The following is a 20506-nucleotide window of genomic DNA, read 5'->3' as shown; positions in this document are numbered from 1 at the left end:
AACTATAAATATAGTGTTTGAGCAACAACTATGAATATAGTGTTTTAGCAACAACTATGAATATAGTGTTTTAACAATAACTATGAATATAGTGTTTTAACAACATCTATGAATATAGTGTTTTAGCAACAACTATGAATATAATGTCTTAGCAACAACTATGAATATAGTGTTTTTGCAACAACTATGAATATAGTGTTTTAGCAACAACTATGAATATAGTGTTTACACAACAACTATGAATATAGCGTTTTAACAACAACTATGAATATAGTGTTTTAACAACAATCTAGTAATATAGTGTTTTAACAACAATTATGTATATAGTGTTTTAACAACAATTATGAATATAGTGTTTTAGCAACAACTATGAATATAGTGTTTTAACAACAACTATGAATATAGTGTTTTAGCAATTATTATGTATATAGTGTTTTAACAACATCTATGAATATAGTGTTTTAGCAACAACTATGAATATAGTGTTTTAGCAACATCTATGAATATAGTGTTTTAGCAACATCTATGAATATAGTGTTTTAACAATAACTATTAATATAGTGTTTTTACAACAACTATTAATATAGTGTTTTAACAACAACTATTAATATAGTGTTTTAGCAACAACTATGAATATAGTGTGATAACAACAACTATTAATATAGTGTTTTAACAACAACTATTAATATAGTGTTTTAACAACAACTATGAATATAATGTCTTAGCAACAACTATGAATATAGTGTTTTAGCAACAACTATGAATATAGTGTTTTAGCAAAAACTATGAATATAGTGTTTTAACAACATCTATGAATATAGTGTTTTAGCAACAACTATGAATAAAGTGTTTTAACAACAACTATGAATATAGTGTTTTAACAACAACAATAAATATAGTCTTTTAACAACAACTATAAATATAGTGTTTTAACAACAACTATGAATATAGTGTTTTAGCAACAACTATGAATATAGTGTTTAAACAACAACTATGAATATAGTGTTTTAGCAATAATTATGAATATAGTGTTTTAACAACAACTATGACTATAGTGTTTTAACAACAACTATGAATATAGTGTTATAACAACAACTATGAATATAGTGTTTTAAGAACAACTATTAATATAGTGTTTTAGCAACAACTATTAATATAGTGGTTTAGCAACATCTACGAATATAGTGTTTTGCAATAATTATGAATATAGTGTTTTAACAACATCTATGAATATAGTGTTTTAACAACAACTATGAATATAGTGTGTTAACAACAACTATGAATATAGTGTTTTAGCAACAACTATTAATATAGTATTTTAACAACAACTATGAATATAGTGTGATAACAACAACTATGAATATAGGGTTTTAACAACAACTATTAATATAGTGTTTTAGCAACAACTATGAATATAATGTCTTAGCAACAACTATGAATATAGTGTTTTAGCAACAACTATGAATATAGTGTTTTAGCAACAACTATGAATATAGTCTTTTAACAACATCTATGGATATAGTGTTTTAGCAACAACTATGCATATACTGTTTTAACAACAACTATGAATATAGTGTGAAAACAACATCTATGAATATAGTGTTTTAACAACAACTATGAATATAGTGTTTTAACAACAACTATTAATATAGTGTTTTAGCAACAACTATGAATATAGTGTGTTAACAACAACTATGAATATAGTATGTTAGCAACAACGATGAATATAGTGTTTTGGAAACATGTCTGAATATAGTGTTTTAACAACAACTATTAATATAGTGTTTTAGCAACAACTATTAATATAGTGTTTTAGCAACAACTATGAATATATTGTTTTAGCAACAATTATGAATATAGTGTTTCAACAACAACTATGCATATAGTGTTTTAACAACAATTATGAATATAGTGTTTAAACAACAACTATGAATACAGTGTTTTAACAACATATATGAATTTAGTGATTTAAAAACAACTATGAATATAGTGTGAAAACAATAACTATGAACATAGTGTTTTAGCAACAACTATGAATATAGTTTGATAACAACAACTACGAATATAGTGTTTTACCAACAACTATGAATATAGTGTTTAAACAACAACAATGAATATAGTGTTGTAGCAATAACTATGAATATAGTGTTTAAACTACTATGAATATAGGGTTTGCACAACAACTATGAATATAGTGTTTTAACAACAACTACGACTATAGTGTTTTAACAACAACTATGAATATAGTGTTTTAACAACAACTATGAATATAGTGTTTTAACAACAACTATTAATATAGTGTTTTAGCAACAACTATGAATATAGTGTGATAACAACAACTATGAATATAGTGGTTCAGCAACAACTAGGATTATAGTGTGATAACAACAACTATTAATATTGTGTTTTAGCAAGAACTATTAATATAGTGTGATAACAACAACTATGAATATAGTGTTTTAACAACAACTATAAATATAGTGTTTTAGCAACAACTATGAATATAGTGTTTTAGCAACAACTATGAATATAGTGTTTTAACAATAACTATGAATATAGTGTTTTAACAACATCTATGAATATAGTGTTTTAGCAACAACTATGAATATAATGTCTTAGCAACAACTATGAATATAGTGTTTTTGCAACAACTATGAATATAGTTTTTTAGCAACAACTATGAATATAGTGTTTTAACAACAACTATGAATATAGCGTTTTAACAACAACTATGAATATAGTGTTTTAACAACAATCTATTAATATAGTGTTTTAACAACAATTATGTATATAGTGTTTTAACAACAATTATGAATATAGTGTTTTAGCAACAACTATGAATATAGTGTTTTAACAACAACTATGAATATAGTGTTTTAGCAATTATTATGAATATAGTGTTTTAACAACATCTATGAATATAGTGTTTTAGCAACAACTATGAATATAGTGTTTTAGCAACATCTATGAATATAGTGTTTTAGCAACATCTATGAATATAGTGTTTTAACAATAACTATTAATATAGTGTTTTAACAACAACTATTAATATAGTGTTTTAACAACAACTATTAATATAGTGTTTTAGCAACAACTATGAATATAGTGTGATAACAACAACTATTAATATAGTGTTTTAACAACAACTATTAATATAGTGTTTTAACAACAACTATTAATATAGTGTTTTAACAACAACTATGAATATAATGTCTTAGCAACAACTATGAATATAGTGTTTTAGCAACAACTATGAATATAGTGTTTTAGCAAAAACTATGAATATAGTGTTTTAACAACATCTATGAATATAGTGTTTTAACAATAACTATGAATATAGTGTTTTAACAACAACAATAAATAAAGATAGTCTTTTAACAACAACTATAAATATAGTGTTTAAACAACAACTATGAATATAGTGTTTTAGCAATAATTATGAATATAGTGTTTTAACAACAACTATGACTATAGTGTTTTAACAACAACTATGAATATAGTGTTATAACAACAACTATGAATATAGTGTTTTAAGAACAACTATTAATATAGTGTTTTAGCAACAACTATGAATATAGTGGGATAACAACAACTATGAATATAGTATTGTAGCAACAACTATGAATATAGTGTTTTAGCAACAACTATTAATATAGTGTTTTAACAACAACTATGAATATAGTGTTTTAACAACAACTATGAATATAGTGTTTTAACAACAATTATGAATATAGTGTTTTAGCAATTATTATGAACATAGTGTTTTTACAACATCTATAAATATAGTGTTTTAACAACAACTATGAATAATGTGTTTTAGCAAAAACTATGAATATAGTGTTTTAGCAACATCTATGAATATAGTGTTTTAACAATAACTATTAATATAGTGTTTTAACAACAACTATTAATATAGTGTTTTAGCAACAACTATGAATATAGTGTGATAACAACAACTATGAATATAGTGTGATAACAACAACTATGAATATAGGGTTTTAACAACAACTATTAATCCAGTGTTTTAGCAACAACTATGCATATAATGTCTTAGCAACAACTATGAATATAGTGTTTTAGCAACAACTATGAATATAGTGTTTTAGCAAAAACTATGAATATAATGTTTTAACAACAACAATTAATATAGTCTTTTAACAACAACTATGAATATAGTGTTTTAACAACAACTATGAATATAGTGTTTTAGCAACAACTATGAATATAGTGTTTAAACAACAACTATGAATATAGTGTTTTAGCAATAATTATGAATATAGTGTTTTAACAACAACTATGACTATAGTGTTTTAACAACAACTATGAATATAGTGTTATAACAACAACTATGAATATAGTGTTTTAACAACAACTATTAATATAGTGTTTTAGCAACAACTATGAATATAGTGGGATAACAACAACTATAAATATAGTGTTTTAGCAACAACTATGAATATAGTGTTTTAACAATAACTATGAATATAGTGTTTTAACAACAACTTTTTATATAGTGTTTTAGCAATAACTATGAATATAGTGTTTTAGCAACATCTATGAATATAGTGGTTTAGCAATAATTATGAATATAGTGTTTTAACAACATCTATGAATATAGTTTTTTAGCAACAACTATGAGTATAATGTCTTAGTAACAACTATGAATATAGTGTTTTAGCAACAACTATGAATATAGTGTTTTAGCAACAACTATGAGTATAGTGCTTTAACAACATCTATGAATATAGTGTTTTAGCAACAACTATGAATATAGCGTTTTAACAACAACTATGAATATAGTGTTTTAAAAACAACTATTAATATAGTGTTTTAACAACAACTATTAATATAGTGTTTTAACAACAACTATGAATATAGTGTTTTAGCAACAACTATGAATATAGTGTTTTAACAACAACTATGAATATAGTGTTTTAGCAATAATTATGAATATAGTGTTTTAACAACGTCTATGAATATAGTGTTTTAACAACAACTATGAATATATTGTTGTAGCAACAACTATAAATATAGTGTTTTAGCAACAACTATTAATATAGTGTTTTAACAACAACTATGAATATAGTGTTTTAACAACAACTATGAATATAGTGTTTTAACAACAATTATGAATATAGTGTTTTTGCAATTATTATGAACATAGTGTTTTAACAACATCTATAAATATAGTGTTTTAACAACAACTATGAATAATGTGTTTTAGCAACAACTATGAATATAGTGTTTTAGCAACATCCATGAATATAGTGTTTTAGCAACATCTATGAATATAGTGTTTTAACAATAACTATTAATATAGTGTTTTAACAACAACTATTAATATAGTGTTTTAGCCACAACTATGAATATAGTGTGATAACAACAACTATGAATATAGTGTGATAACAACAACTATGAATATAGGGTTTTAACAACAACTATTAATATAGTGTTTTAGCAACAACTATGAATATAATGTCTTAGCAACAACTATGAATATAGTGTTTTAGCAACAACTATGAATATAGTGTTTTAGCAAAAACTATGAATATAGTGTTTTAACAACATCTATGAATATAGTGTTTTAGCAACAACTATGAATAAAGTGTTTTAACAACAACTATGTATATAGTGTTTTCACAACAACAATTAATATAGTGTTTTAACAACAACTATGAATATAGTGTTTTAACAACAACTATGAATATAGTGTTTTAACAAAAATTATTAATATAGTGTTTTAACAACAACTATTAATATAGTGTTTTAACAACAACTATGAATATAGTGTTGTAAAAACAACTATGAATATAGTGTGAAAACAATAACTATGAACATAGTGTTTTAGCAACAACTATGAATATAGTGTTTTAGCAACAACTATGAATATAGTGTGATAACAACAACTACGAATATAGTGTTTTACCAACAACTATAGAAAATAGTGTTTTAACAACAACTATGAATATAGTGTTTTAACAACAACTATGACTATAGTGTTTTAACAACAACTATGAATATAGTGTTATAACAACAACTATGAATATAGTGTTTTAACAACAACTATTAATATAGTGTTTTAGCAACAACTATGAATATAGTGTGATAACAACAACTATAAATATAGTGTTTTAGCAACAACTATGAATATAGTGTTTTAACAATAACTATGAATATAGTGTTTTAACAACAACTTTTTATATAGTGTTTTAGCAATAACTATGAATATAGTGTTTTAGCAACAACTATGAATATATTGGTTTAGCAATAATTATGAATATAGTGTTTTAACAACATCTATGAATATAGTGTTTTAGCAACAACTATGAATATAATGTCTTAGCAACAACTATGAATATAGTGTGATAACAACAACTACGAATATAGTGTTTTACCAACAACTATGAATATAGTGTTTTAACAACAACTATGAATATAGTGTTTTAACAACAACTATGACTATAGTGTTTTAACAACAACTATGAATATAGTGTTATAACAACAACTATGAATATAGTGTTTTAACAACAACTATTAATATAGTGATTTAGCAACAACTATGAATATAGTGTGATAACAACAACTATAAATATAGTGTTTTAGCAACAACTATGAATATAGTGTTTTAACAATAACATTGAATATAGTGTTTTAACAACAACTTTTTATATAGGTTTTTAGCAATAACTATGAATATAGTGTTTTAGCAACAACTATGAATATAGTGGTTTAGCAATAATTATGAATATAGTGTTTTAACAACAACTATGACTATAGTGTTTTAACAACAACTATGAATATAGTGTTATAACAACAACTATGAATATAGTGTTTTAACAACAACTATTAATATAGTGTTTTAGCAACAACTATGAATATAGTGTGATAACAACAACTATAAATATAGTGTTTTAGCAACAACTATGAATATAGTGTTTTAACAATAACATTGAATATAGTGTTTTAACAACAACTTTTTATATAGGTTTTTAGCAATAACTATGAATATAGTGTTTTAGCAACAACTATGAATATAGTGGTTTAGCAATAATTATGAATATAGTGTTTTAACAACATCTATGAATATAGTGTTTTAGCAACAACTATGAATACAATGTCTTAGTAACAACTATGAATATAGTGTTTTAGCAACAACTATGAATATAGTGTTTTAGCAACAACTATGAATATAGTGTTTTAGCAACAACTATGAATATAGTGCTTTAACAACATCTATGAATATAGTGTTTTAACAACAACTATGAATATAGTGTTTTAAAAACAACTATTAATATAGTGTTTTAACAACAACTATTAATATAGTGTTTTAACAACAACTATGAATATAGTGTTTTAGAAACAACTAGGAATATAGTGTTTTAACAACAACTATGAATATAGTGTTTTATCAATAATTATAAATATAGTGTTTTAACAACATCTATGAACATAGTGTTTTAACAACAACTATGAATATAGTGTTTTAGCAACAACTATGAATATAGTGTTTTAGCAACAACTATTAATATAGGTTTTTAACAACAACTATGAATATAGTGTTTTAACAACAACTATGAATATAGTGTTTTTACAACAACTATGAATATAGTGTTTTAGCAATTATTATGAATATAGGGTTTAACAACATCTATGAATATAGTGTTTTAACAACAACTATGAATAATGTGTTTTAGCAACAACTATGAATATAGTGTTGTAGCAACATCTATTAATATAGTGTTTTAGCAACATCTATGAAAATAGTGTTTTAACAATAACTATTAATATAGTGTTTTAACAACAACTATTAATATAGTGTTTTAGCAACAACTATGAATATAGTGTGATAACAACAACTATGAATATAGTGTGATAACAACAACTATGAATATAGGGTTTTAACAACAACTATTAATATAGTGTTTTAGCAACAACTATGAATATAATGTCTTAGCAACAACTATGAATATAGTGTTTTAGCAATAATTATGAATATAGTGTGCTAACAAAAACTATGAATATAGTGTTTTAACAACATCTATGAATATAGTGTTTTAGCAACAACTATGAATAAAGTGTTTTAACAACAACTATGAATATAGTGTTTTAACAACAACAATTAATATAGTGTTTTAACAACAACTATGAATATAGTGTTTTAACAACAACTATGAATATAGTGTTTTAGCAACAACTATGAATATAGTGTGATAACAACAACTATGAATATAGTGTTTTAGCAATAATTATGAATATAGTGTTTTAACAATATCTATGAATATAGTGTTTTAACAACAACTATGAATAATGTGTTTTAACAACAACTATGAATATAGCGTTTTAGCAACATCTATGAATATAGTGTTTTAACAACAACTATTAATATAGTGTTTTAGCAACAACTATTAATATAGTGTTTTAGCAACAACTATGAATATAGTGTTTTAGCAACAACTATTAATATAGTGTTTTAACAACAACTATGAATATAGTGTTTTAACAACAACTATGAATATTGTGTTGTAACAACAACTATGAATATAGTGTTTTAACAACAATTATTAATATAGTGTTTTAACAACAACTATGAATATAGTGTTGTAAAAACAACTATGAATATAGTGTGAAAACAATAACTATGAACATAGTGTTTTAGCAACAACTATGAATATAGTGTGATAACAACAACTACGAATATAGTGTTTTACCAACAACTATGAATATAGTGTTTTAACAACAACTATGAATATAGTGTTTTAACAACAACTATGACTATAGTGTTTTAACAACAACTATGAATATAGTGTTATAACAACAACTATGAATATAGTGTTTTAACAACAACTATTAATATAGTGTTTTAGCAATAATTATGAATATAGTGTTTTAACAACATCTATGAATATAGTGTTTTAACAACAACTATTAATATAGTGTTTATTGCAACAACTATTAATATAGTGTTTTAGCAACAACTATGAATATAATGTCTTAGCAACAACTATGAATATAGTGTTTTAGCAACAACTATGAATATAGTGTTGTAGCAACAACTACGAATATAGTCTTTTAACAACATCTATTAATATAGTGTTTTAGCAACAACTATGAATATAGTGTTTTAGCAATAATTATGAATATAGTGTTTTAACAATATCTATGAATATAGTGTTTTAACAACAACTATTAATAATGTGTTTTAGCAACAACTATGAATATAGTGTTTTAGCAACATCTATGAATATAGTGTTTTAACAACAACTATTAATATAGTGTTTTAGCAACAACTATTAATATAGTGTTTTAGCAACAACTATGAATATAGTGTTTTAGCAACAACTATTAATATAGTGTTTTAACAACAACTATGAATATAGTGTTTTAACAACAACTATGAATATTGTGTTGTAACAACAACTATGAATATAGTGTTTTAACAACAATTATGAATATAGTGTTTTAACAACAACTATGAATATAGTGTTGTAAAAACAACTATGAATATAGTGTGAGAACAATAACTATGAACATAGTGTTTTAGCAACCACTATGAATATAGTGTTTTAGCAACAACTATGAATATAGTGTGATAACAACAACTACGAATATAGTGTTTTACCAACAACTATGAATATAGTGTTTTAACAACAACTGTGAATATAGTGTTTTAATAACAACTATGACTATAGTGTTTTAACAACAACTATGAATATAGTGCTATAACAACAACTATGAATATAGTATTTTAACAACAACTATTAATATAGTGTTTTTGCAACAACTATGAATATAGTGTGATAACAACAACTATAAATATAGTGTTTTAGCAACAACTATGAATATAGTGTTTTAACAATAACTATGAATATAGTGTTTTAACAACAACTTTTTATATAGTATTTTAGCAATAACTATGAATATAGTGTTTTAGCAACAACTATGAATATAGTGGTTTAGCAATAATTATGTATATAGTGTTTTAACAACATCTATGAATATAGTGTTTTAGCAACAACTATGAATATAATGTCTTAGCAACAACTATGAATATAGTGTTTTAGCAACAACTATGAATATAGTGTTTTAGCAACAACTATGAATATAGTGCTTTAACAACATCTATGAATATAGTGTTTTAGCAACAACTATGAATATAGCGTTTTAACAACAACTATGAATATAGTGTTTTAAAAACAACTATTAATATAGTGTTTTAACAACAACTATTAATATAGTGTTTTAACAACAACTATGAATATAGTGTTTTAGTAACAACTATGAATATAGTGTTTTAACAACAACTATGAATATAGTGTTTTAGCAATAATTATGAATATAGTGTTTTAACAACATCTATGAATATAGTGTTTTTACAACAACTATGAATATATTGTTTATTGCAACAACTATTAATATAGTGTTTTAGCAACAACTATGAATATAATGTCTTAGCAACAACTATGAATATAGTGTTTTAGCAACAACTATGAATATAGTGTTTTAGCAACAACTACGAATATAGTCTTTTAACAACATCTATGAATATAGTGTTTTAGCAACAACTATGAATATAGTGTTTTAGCAATAATTATGAATATAGTGTTTTAATAACATATATGAATATAGTGTTTTAACAACATCTATGAATAATGTGTTTTAGCAACAACTATGAATATAGTGGTTTAGCAACATCTATGAATATAGTGTTTTAACAACAACTATGACTATAGTGTTTTAACAACAACTATTAATATGGTGTTTTAGCAACAACTATGAATGTAGTGTTTTAGCAACAACTATGAATATAGTGGTTTAGCAACATCTATGAATATAGTGTTTTGCAATAATTATGAATATAGTGTTTTAACAACATCTATGAATATAGTGTTTTAACAACAACTATGAATATAGTGTTTTAACAACAACTATTAATATAGTGTTTTAGCAACAACTATTAATATAGTGTTTTAACAACAACTATGAATATAGTGTGATAACAACAACTATGAATATAGTGTTTAAACAACAACTATTAATATAGTGTTTTAGCAACAACTATGAATATAATGTCTTAGCAACAACTATTAATATAGTGTTTTAGCAACAACTATGAATATAGTGTTTTAACAACATCTATGAATATAGTGTTTTAGCAACAACTATGAATAAAGTGTTTTAACAACAACTAGGAATATAGTGTTTTAACAACAACTATGAATATAGTGTTTTAACAACAACTATGAATATAGTGGTTTAACAACAACTATGAATATAGTGTTTTAGCAACAACTATGAATATAGTGTTTAAACAACAACTATGAATATAGTGTTTTAGCAATAATTATGAATATAGTGTTTTAACAATATCTATGAATATAGTGTTTTAACAACAACTATGAATAATGTGTTTTAGCAACAACTATGAATATAGTGTGTTAGCTACATCTATGAATATAGTGTTTTAACAAAAACTATTAATATAGTGTTTTAGCAACAACTATTAATATAGTGTTTTAGCAACAACTATGAATATAGTTTTTTAGCAACAACTAGGAATATAGTGTTTTAACAACAACTATTAATATAGTGTTTTAGCAAGAACTATGAATATAGTGTGATAACAACAACTATGAATATAGTGTTTTAACAACAACAAATAATATAGTGTTTTAGAAACAACTATGAATATAGTGTTTTAGCAACAACTATGAATATAGTGTTTTAACAATAACTATGAATATAGTGTTTTAACAACAACTTTTTATATAGTGTTTTAGCAACAACTATGAATATAGTGTTTTAACAACAACTATGAAAATAGTGTTTTAGCAATAATTATGAATATAGTGTTTTAACAACATCTATGAATATAGTGTTTTAGCAACAACTATGAATATAATATCTTAGCAACAACTATGAATATAGTGTTTTAGCAACAACTATTAATATAGTGTTTTAGCAACAACTATGAATATAATTTTTTAACAACATCTATGAATATAGTGTTTTAGCAACAACTATGAATATAGCGTTTTAACAACAACTATGATTACAGTGTTTTTAAAACAACTATTAATATAGTGTTTTAACAACAACTATGAATATAGTGTTTTAACAACAACTATGAATATAGTGTTTTAGCAACAACTATTAATATAGTGTTTTAACAACAACTATGAATATAGTTTTTTAGAAATAATTATGAATATAGTGTTTTAACAACATCTATGAATATAGTGTTTTAACAACAACTATGAATAATGTGTTTTAGCAAGAACTATGAATATAGTGTTTTTGCAACATCTATGAATATAGTGTTTTAACAACAACTATGACTATAGTGTTTTAACAACAACTATTAATATAGTGTTTTAGCAACAACTATGAATATAGTGTTTTAGCAACAACTATTAATATTGTGTTTTAACAACACCTATGAATATAGTGTTTTAACAACAACTATAAATATAGTGTTTTAACAACAACTATGAATATAGTGTTTTAACAACAACTATGAATATAGTGTTTTAGCAACAACTATTAATATAGTGTTTTAACGACAACTATGAATATAGTGTTTTAACAACATCTATGAATATAATGTTTTAGCAACAACTATGAATATAGTGTTTTAACAACATCTATTAATATAGTGTTTTAGCAACAACTATAAATGTAGTGTTTTAGCAACAACTATTAATATAGTGTTTTAACAACATCTATGAATATAGTGTTTTAGCAACAACTATGAATTTAGTGTTTTAACAACATCTATGAATATAGTGTTTTAGCAACAACTACGAATATAGTGTTTTAGCAACAACTATGAATATAGTGTTTTAACAACAACTATAAATATAGTGTTTTAGCAACAACTATTAATATAATATTTTAACAACATCTATGAATATAGTGTCTTAACAACAACTATGAATATAGTGTTTTAACAACAATTATGGATATAGTGTTTTAGCAACAACTATTAATATAGTGTTTTAACAACAACTATGAATATAGTGTTTTAACAACAACTATGAATATAGTATTTTAGCAACAACTATGAATATAGTGTTTTAGCAACAACTTTGAATATAGTGTTTTAACAACAACTATGAATATAGTGTTTTAGCAACAACTATTAATATAGTCTTTTAACAACAACTATTAATATAGTGTTTTAACAACAACTAATTATATAGTGTTTATTGCAACAACTATTAATATAGTGTTTTAGCAACAACTATGAATATAATGTCTTAGCAACAACTTTCAATATAGTGTTTTAGCAACAACTATGAATATAGTGTTTTAGCAACAACTATGAATATAGTGTTTTAACAACATCTATGAACATAGTGTTTTAGCAACAACTATGAATATAGTGTTTTAACAACAACTATGAATATAGTGTTTTAACAACAACTATGAATATAGTGTTTTAACAACAACTATGAATATAGTGTTTTAACAACAACTATGAATATAGTGTTTTTGCAACAACTATGAATATAGTGTTTTAACAACAACTATGAATATAGTGTTTTAGCAATAATTATGAATATAGTGTTTTAACAACATCTATGAATATAGTGTTTTAACAGATCTATGAATATAGTGTTTTTGCAACAACTATGAATACAGTGTTTTAGCAACATCTATGAATATAGTGTTTTAGCAACAACTATTAATATAGTGTTTTAGCAACAACTATGAATATAGTGTTTTAACAACATCTATGAATATAGTGTTTTAGCAACAACTTTGAATATAGCGTTTTAACAACAACTAGGATTACAGTGTTTTAAAAACAACTATTAATATAGTGTTTTAACAACAACTATGAATATAGTGTTTTAGCAACAACTATTAATATAGTGTTTTAACAACAACTATGAATATAGTTTTTTAGCAATAATTATGAATATAGTGTGTTAACAACATCTATGAATATAGTGTTTTAACAACAACTATGAATACTGTGTTTTAGCAACAACTATGAATATAGTGTTTTTGCAACATCTATGAATATAGTGTTTTAACAACAACTATTAATATAGTGTTTTAACAACAACTATGAATATAGTGTTTTAGCAACAACTATGAATATAGTGTTTCAGCAACAACTATTAATATTGTGTTTTAACAACAACTATGAATATAGTGTTTTAACAACATCTATGAATATAGTGTTTTAGCAACAACTATTAATATAGTGTTTTAACGACAACAATGAATATAGTGTTTTAACAACATCTATGAATATAATGTTTTAGCAACAACTATTAATATAGTGTTTTAACAACATCTATGAATATAGTGTTTTAGCAACAACTATAAATGTAGTGTTTTAGCAACAACTATGAATATAGTGTTTTAACAACATCTATGAATATAGTGTTTTAGCAACAACTATGAATTTAGTGTTTTAACAACATCTATGAATATAGTGTTTTAGCAACAACTACGAATATAGTGTTTTAGCAACAACTATGAATATAGTGTTTTAACAACAACTATAAATATAGTGTTTTAGCAACAACTATTAATATAATGTTTTAACAACATCTATGAATATAGTGTTTTAACAACAACTATGAATATAGTGTTTTAACAACAATTATGGATATAGTGTTTTAGCAACAACTATTAATATAGTGTTTTAACAACAACTATGAATATAGTGTTTTAACAACAACTATTAATATAGTATTTTAGCAACAACTATGAATATAGTGTTTTAGCAACAACTTTGAATATAGTGTTTTAACAACAACTATGAATATAGTGTTTTAGCAACAACTATTAATATAGTCTTTTAACAACAACTATTAATATAGTGTTTTAACAACAACTAATTATATAGTGTTTATTGCAACAACTATTAATATAGTGTTTTAGCAACAACTATGAATATAATGTCTTAGGAACAACTTTGAATATAGTGTTGTAGAAACAACTATGAATATAGTGTTTTAGCAACAACTATGAATATAGTGTTTTAACAACATCTATGAATATAGTGTTTTAGCAACAACTATGAATATAGTGTTTTAACAACAACTATGAATATAGTGTTTTAACAACAACTATTAATATAGTGTTTTAACAACAACTATGGATATAGTGTTTTAACACCAACTATGAATATAGTGTTTTTGCAACAACTATGAATATAGTGTTTTAACAACAACTATGAATATAGTGTTTTAGCAATAATTATGAATATAGTGTTTTAACAACATCTATGAATATAGTGTTTTAACAGATCTATGAATATAGTGTTTTTGCAACAACTATGAATATAGTGTTTTAGCAACATCTGTGAATATAGTGTTTTAACAACAACTATTAATATAGTGTTTTAACGACAACTATTAATATAGTGTTTTAGCAACAACTATTAATATAGTGTTTTAGCAACAACTATGAATATAGTGGTTTAGCAACATCTATGAATATAGTGTTTTGCAATAATTATGAATATAGTGTTTTAACAACATCTATGAATATAGTATTTTAACAACAACTATGAATATAGTGTTTTAACAACAACTATAAATATAGTGTTTTAGCAACAACTATTAATATAGTGTTTTAACAACATCTATGAATATAGTGTTTTAACAACAACTATGGATATAGTGTTTTAACAACAATTATGAATATAGTGTTTTAGCAACAACTATTAATATAGTGTTTTAACAATAACTATGAATATAGTGTTTTAACAACAACTATAAATATAGTATTTTAGCAACAACTATGAATATAGTGTTTTAGCAACAACTATGAATATAGTGTTTTAACAACAACTATTAATATAGTGTTTTAGCAACAACTATTAATATAGTCTTTTAACAACAACTATTAATATAGTGTTTTAACAACAACTAATTATATAGTGTTTATTGCAACAACTATTAATATAGTGTTTTAGCAACAATTATGAATATAGTGTTTTAGCAACAACTATGAATATAGTGTTTTAACAACAACTATTAAATATAGTGTTTTAGCAACAACTATGAATAATGTGTTTTAGCAACAACTATGAATATAGTGTTTTAACAACAACTATGAATATAGTGTTTTAGCAACAACTATGAATATAGTGTTTTAGCAACAACTATAAATATATAGTGTTTTAACAATAATTATGAATATAGTGTTTTAACAACATCTATGAATATAGTGTTTTAACAACAACTATTAATATAGTGTTTTAACAACAACTATGAAGTATAGGGAGATGTGTGAATACAACAATTACAAACTATTGAGGTTTTTGCCGTAATTTTGTGAATTTAAAGGAATTTGAATATATACTGAACTACCCATCAGCCCGTTGACCCCTAAAGAGAACGGTAAAAAAATATTCAAAATAGAAAGGCTTTTTAAACTTTTATAGTTTTAAGGATAAGATATAAAATATTAAGTAAGAACATATTTGTTTGGAAGTAGTGAAGTCTAAAAGAGGGATGCAGTAAGGAATGAACAACCTTTACTTCACTATTGTCTCATCAAACAATGAGGTTCATGAAGAGGAATTGCAATTAAGGAATTAAGCAACACTTGCTTAAGTCATCAAGCAGTGAGGTCCAGAAGGGAGAAATGTGGTTAGAAATTAACTTGTTTTATTAGATATTAAAATGTCTTCAAATAACATATGCACCTCGCCTATATCGTCTTTGGTCAAATATTTTTTGGGCTCATATAAATATATGACATCATAACGTTCAAATTTGGAATGGTAACAGCGTGACAAGCAAATTCAGAGTTTTAGTGTAATAAAGATATGTGTGTGTGTTTACATATGTGTGCATGCATATGTGTGTTTTAATATTTATTTTGTGATGTAACAATATAATAGTGAGATAAAAACATTAGAAAAGCTCAGAGATAAAATGATGAATCAGACGAGAATTCAAGCAAAACAGAACTATATATATACAGAATATAGAAAATTCAATTTAATCATCAAAATAGATTTGGAAAATAAAAGAAGGAAAACAAAATGGAAAGTCATAGATAAGATCACTTTCCTATAAAAACTTCCTGAAAACTATATTTAAAAGAATTAAACAAAATTATCGAAATTGGCAATGAATTGCTAATGCAAAACTAACTACCTGAAAATTGATGAATATTAACCAAATGAAACTAAGAATTAAAAAAAATTGAAATTACAATGAAATATATTTTGTTATTTCTATAAGAATTTTTCAAGTAACTGTTAATAATGTATTTGACGGATAAAGATTAAGCATAACATGCAACGTGTCAAGTTGAATGATGAGAAAAGATAGACTTACCTTGAATTATTTTTGTAAATGATAATTCCCAAGCATACATCTTTACCAAACAAATACAAGAAAGTAATTCATTCATAATGTTTACCTAAATGAAAAAAAAAAAAAAAATTTCTACCAATTCTTCATCTAAACAACAATTTCCAAGCATCAAATCTTCATAAAACCTTGATTTACATTTAACATATTAAACTCAGCTGACAGTGTGAAAACTCTTTATACTGGGCAGCACGTATAAACATTTTTCTCAACAACTCAAGAATATTGCAATAAGAAAGAAATGGAAGAAAGTTATAAATCAAAGAGAAGAAGCATGTAGATTTAATTGTAACAATATAAAAAAAAAGACAATGGATAGATGAGACAAATGTAAAATTTCATTTTTCAAACAATGTATTTGGAATTGTTGAACTAGAACGATTTATTCAAAATTAAACTTGAATAATGGAAATTTTATGGAACAAAATGTAACTAACACTACAGAGTGTTAACCAGTTTGAAAACAGAGATCACAGAAAAACTCAAAGTTGTGCTAGAATTGACAACACATTTAGTAAGAGCTTTAAGATTAAAGTAGGAGTATAGCAGGGTTCTCTATGGAATCTGTTATTTTTCATTATGACTCAGAAGCATTGTCCAGAGAGATTGTTGGCTAAAAGACTATATGCTGAGGATTTAGTGAAACAATGGATGATTGACTTGCAGTAATGCTATGGAAAGTAAAAGTCTGAGAATAAACGTTGCCAAGGCCAAAGTGATGTGTAATTTTGGATTTCAGAAAGAAGGAAGTTTCTCTGCTCAGTTTGTGAAAAGGGAGTCGAATGCAATTCAATTTTTTGTAGTACCTGTAAGGACTGGCTACATAGGAGGGCAGTGGAATTACTGGTGGGTTGAGAGGATAACTAATTTGTGTGGAAAAAGTTTCAGACAATGGAGATGGATCTAAACTCAGATGGAGAATGTATATTGGGATGCGAAGCTATTAAGGTTGTAGAAGTTTTGTTGTTTTGGTGATACCACTGGAGCACAGGGTGGGGCAGGTGCTAATATGATTGCAAGAGTTAGGGTTAGGGTTAGGGATATGTGAAATGTGTGTTCAAAGAATTTCTGCCTGTACTAACTAGCAGTGTTACTACTTTAGACCAAAGGAAAAATCTGTCATGATACGTTAAAGTGAAATCTGGTCAGTGAAGATTGAGAACATGCATTGCATGGAAAAAAAAAAGATGTGAGAATGATACAGTTGATACAATGGACATGCAATGTGAGTTTTAAAGAGAGCCTTAGAGCTAATGATCTCAGAGGAAGATTAAACCTGGACAGTATAGGAAGATGTGTGCAAAACAGATCTCAATTGAAAAGAGTGAATGATATTTCTTGGGTTAATGAATGAGGTAGCAGATTCAGTTCACAGAGAAAGGTCAAGGAAAACATGGGAGGAAGGGATAAAAATGGATTTGAGGGAAAGAGGGTAAATAAAAATTTAATCATAAATAGGTTAGTGTGTAAATCAATTTCTTAAAGCCGTCTAACACATGCCAGCATGTAAAACGGACATTCAACCAAACTTTATGATGATGTTGATTATTTATTTAGTATATTTAAACTGCTTCCTTCCATAAAAGATTCGACCAAGATAGATAATACCAGTTCAAGTAATGTAATTTCACTTACTAGAACTCTGAAACCTTAATACTATTATTTTTTAAACCTTTTTTGTTTAATTATATATTAAATATTTAATAATAATAATAATAATATAAACAAAAGTTTCTTTGAATTTGAATTCAACTAATATAATTTTAGTTATAGAATTTAATAAAGTGAAAATAAGAACAGTGAAGAAGAGAAAAAACAAATGTAGAATCTTTTATTTTATATTTACAGAAATTATCATATGAAAAATTTGAAAAAATATAATTGAAATTATATTGAATAATTTTTTGTTCAGTTAATCAACAAATGTTACAATATTTTTGGACTATAATGGGGTAGATATTTATTTGCTGTCCACTGCAGCAAAATGTGGCACAAGGCCAGAAGGTGGAGAACAGGCAAGCTCCCCTAAAGAAGGGGCACTCTTGCCTCAACAAAAATTGCCTGGCCACCCCCATCGGCATTCCCCGGTAGGGGCGCCTCAGGCGACAAGCAATAAACTTGCCCCACTGGAAAGTCCAGTGGCAAGGCCCGGGAGGGTGGACCACCTAGGTAGTACCTAAGCGGTGTATCTCAATCCGACAGGTACTGGGCCGGTTCCCAGCCCCTCACCTGTCGGGCTGAGTGTCAAGAATGAATCCTTGACAAGTACTCTACCCTACCTACCTCCAGCCGAAGCCGCTAGGAGACACATCCCATTATAAAGAATATAATGCGGTAAGATCCTGCATAATCGGGAGATTCTATTTATAAACGATGCTGCTAGGAACTGACGAATCAAATTAATTCACGTTCTGCTACCAACCAATCAGAAACCAGAATTGCTCCAGAAATATTAAACCTTTCTGTATCAATTTCGCATATGTTTTCTCCGTGGCTCTTCAGCTGTCTATCACGAGTAATGAGAGAAGCCCTGGACGATGGTTGCAAAGCATTGAACATATTGAGAGAGTATTATTTATCGAAAGGAAAACCTAAAATTATTTCTTTATATACTGAACTGACCTCTCTAAAACGAATGGAAGCCGAAACTATTACTGATTATATTATAAGAGCCGAAACGACTGCAAATTCTTTAAAAATGTCTGGTGAAGTTATAAGTGACAGTCTGTTAATTTCCATGGTCTTTAAGGGATTACCGAGTGATTTCAAGCCATTTACCACCGTGATAACCCAGAAAGAAAACCCTATGACTTTTAGCCAATTCAAGGTAGCACTCAGAAGTTACGATGAAACTGAAAAAATGATCACAGAAAAAAACGAATCTACAAATATCATGAAATTTAAAAATACACACATAAAAACACCAAAATTAAATTATATCCATACCAGGAATAAAAACCGCAACTTTGCCAAAAACAATTTTTCTCCTAAGAAAAGTACAAAAATTATTTGCCATAATTGCGGACGACCTAATCACAAGAGTTTCCAATGTAGACACAGGACTCAAAATGGCGACTCCATTAAAAATGTGGAGAGCTCTGTTAGCGAACATACATTTTTATTTTTGTGTACATTTAATGTTTCAACAAACAATAATA

At 25.7% G+C, this 20506-nt stretch overlaps 1 protein-coding gene across 4 annotated transcripts in view; it reads right to left on the bottom strand.

Moving 5' to 3' along the window:
• The window catches only part of LOC145292023 (ATP-binding cassette sub-family C member 5-like), a 358649-nt gene that overhangs the window by 235192 nt on the left and 102951 nt on the right, over window positions 1-20506 (bottom strand). For all 4 annotated transcript variants that reach the window (XM_080138030.1, XM_080138031.1, XM_080138032.1 and 1 more), the window contains one exon: window positions 17313-17397. In XM_080138030.1, the coding sequence (XP_079994156.1) occupies window positions 17313-17397 (85 nt within the window). The remainder of the gene's footprint in view (window positions 1-17312; window positions 17398-20506) is intronic.

This window comes from Euprymna scolopes, chromosome 13 (genome assembly GCF_053919585.1).
Source record: "Euprymna scolopes isolate OS-2025 chromosome 13, ASM5391958v1, whole genome shotgun sequence".
NCBI classification, from domain to species: Eukaryota; Metazoa; Mollusca; class Cephalopoda; order Sepiida; family Sepiolidae; genus Euprymna; species Euprymna scolopes.
This window is presented reverse-complemented; position numbering and strand designations above follow the sequence as displayed.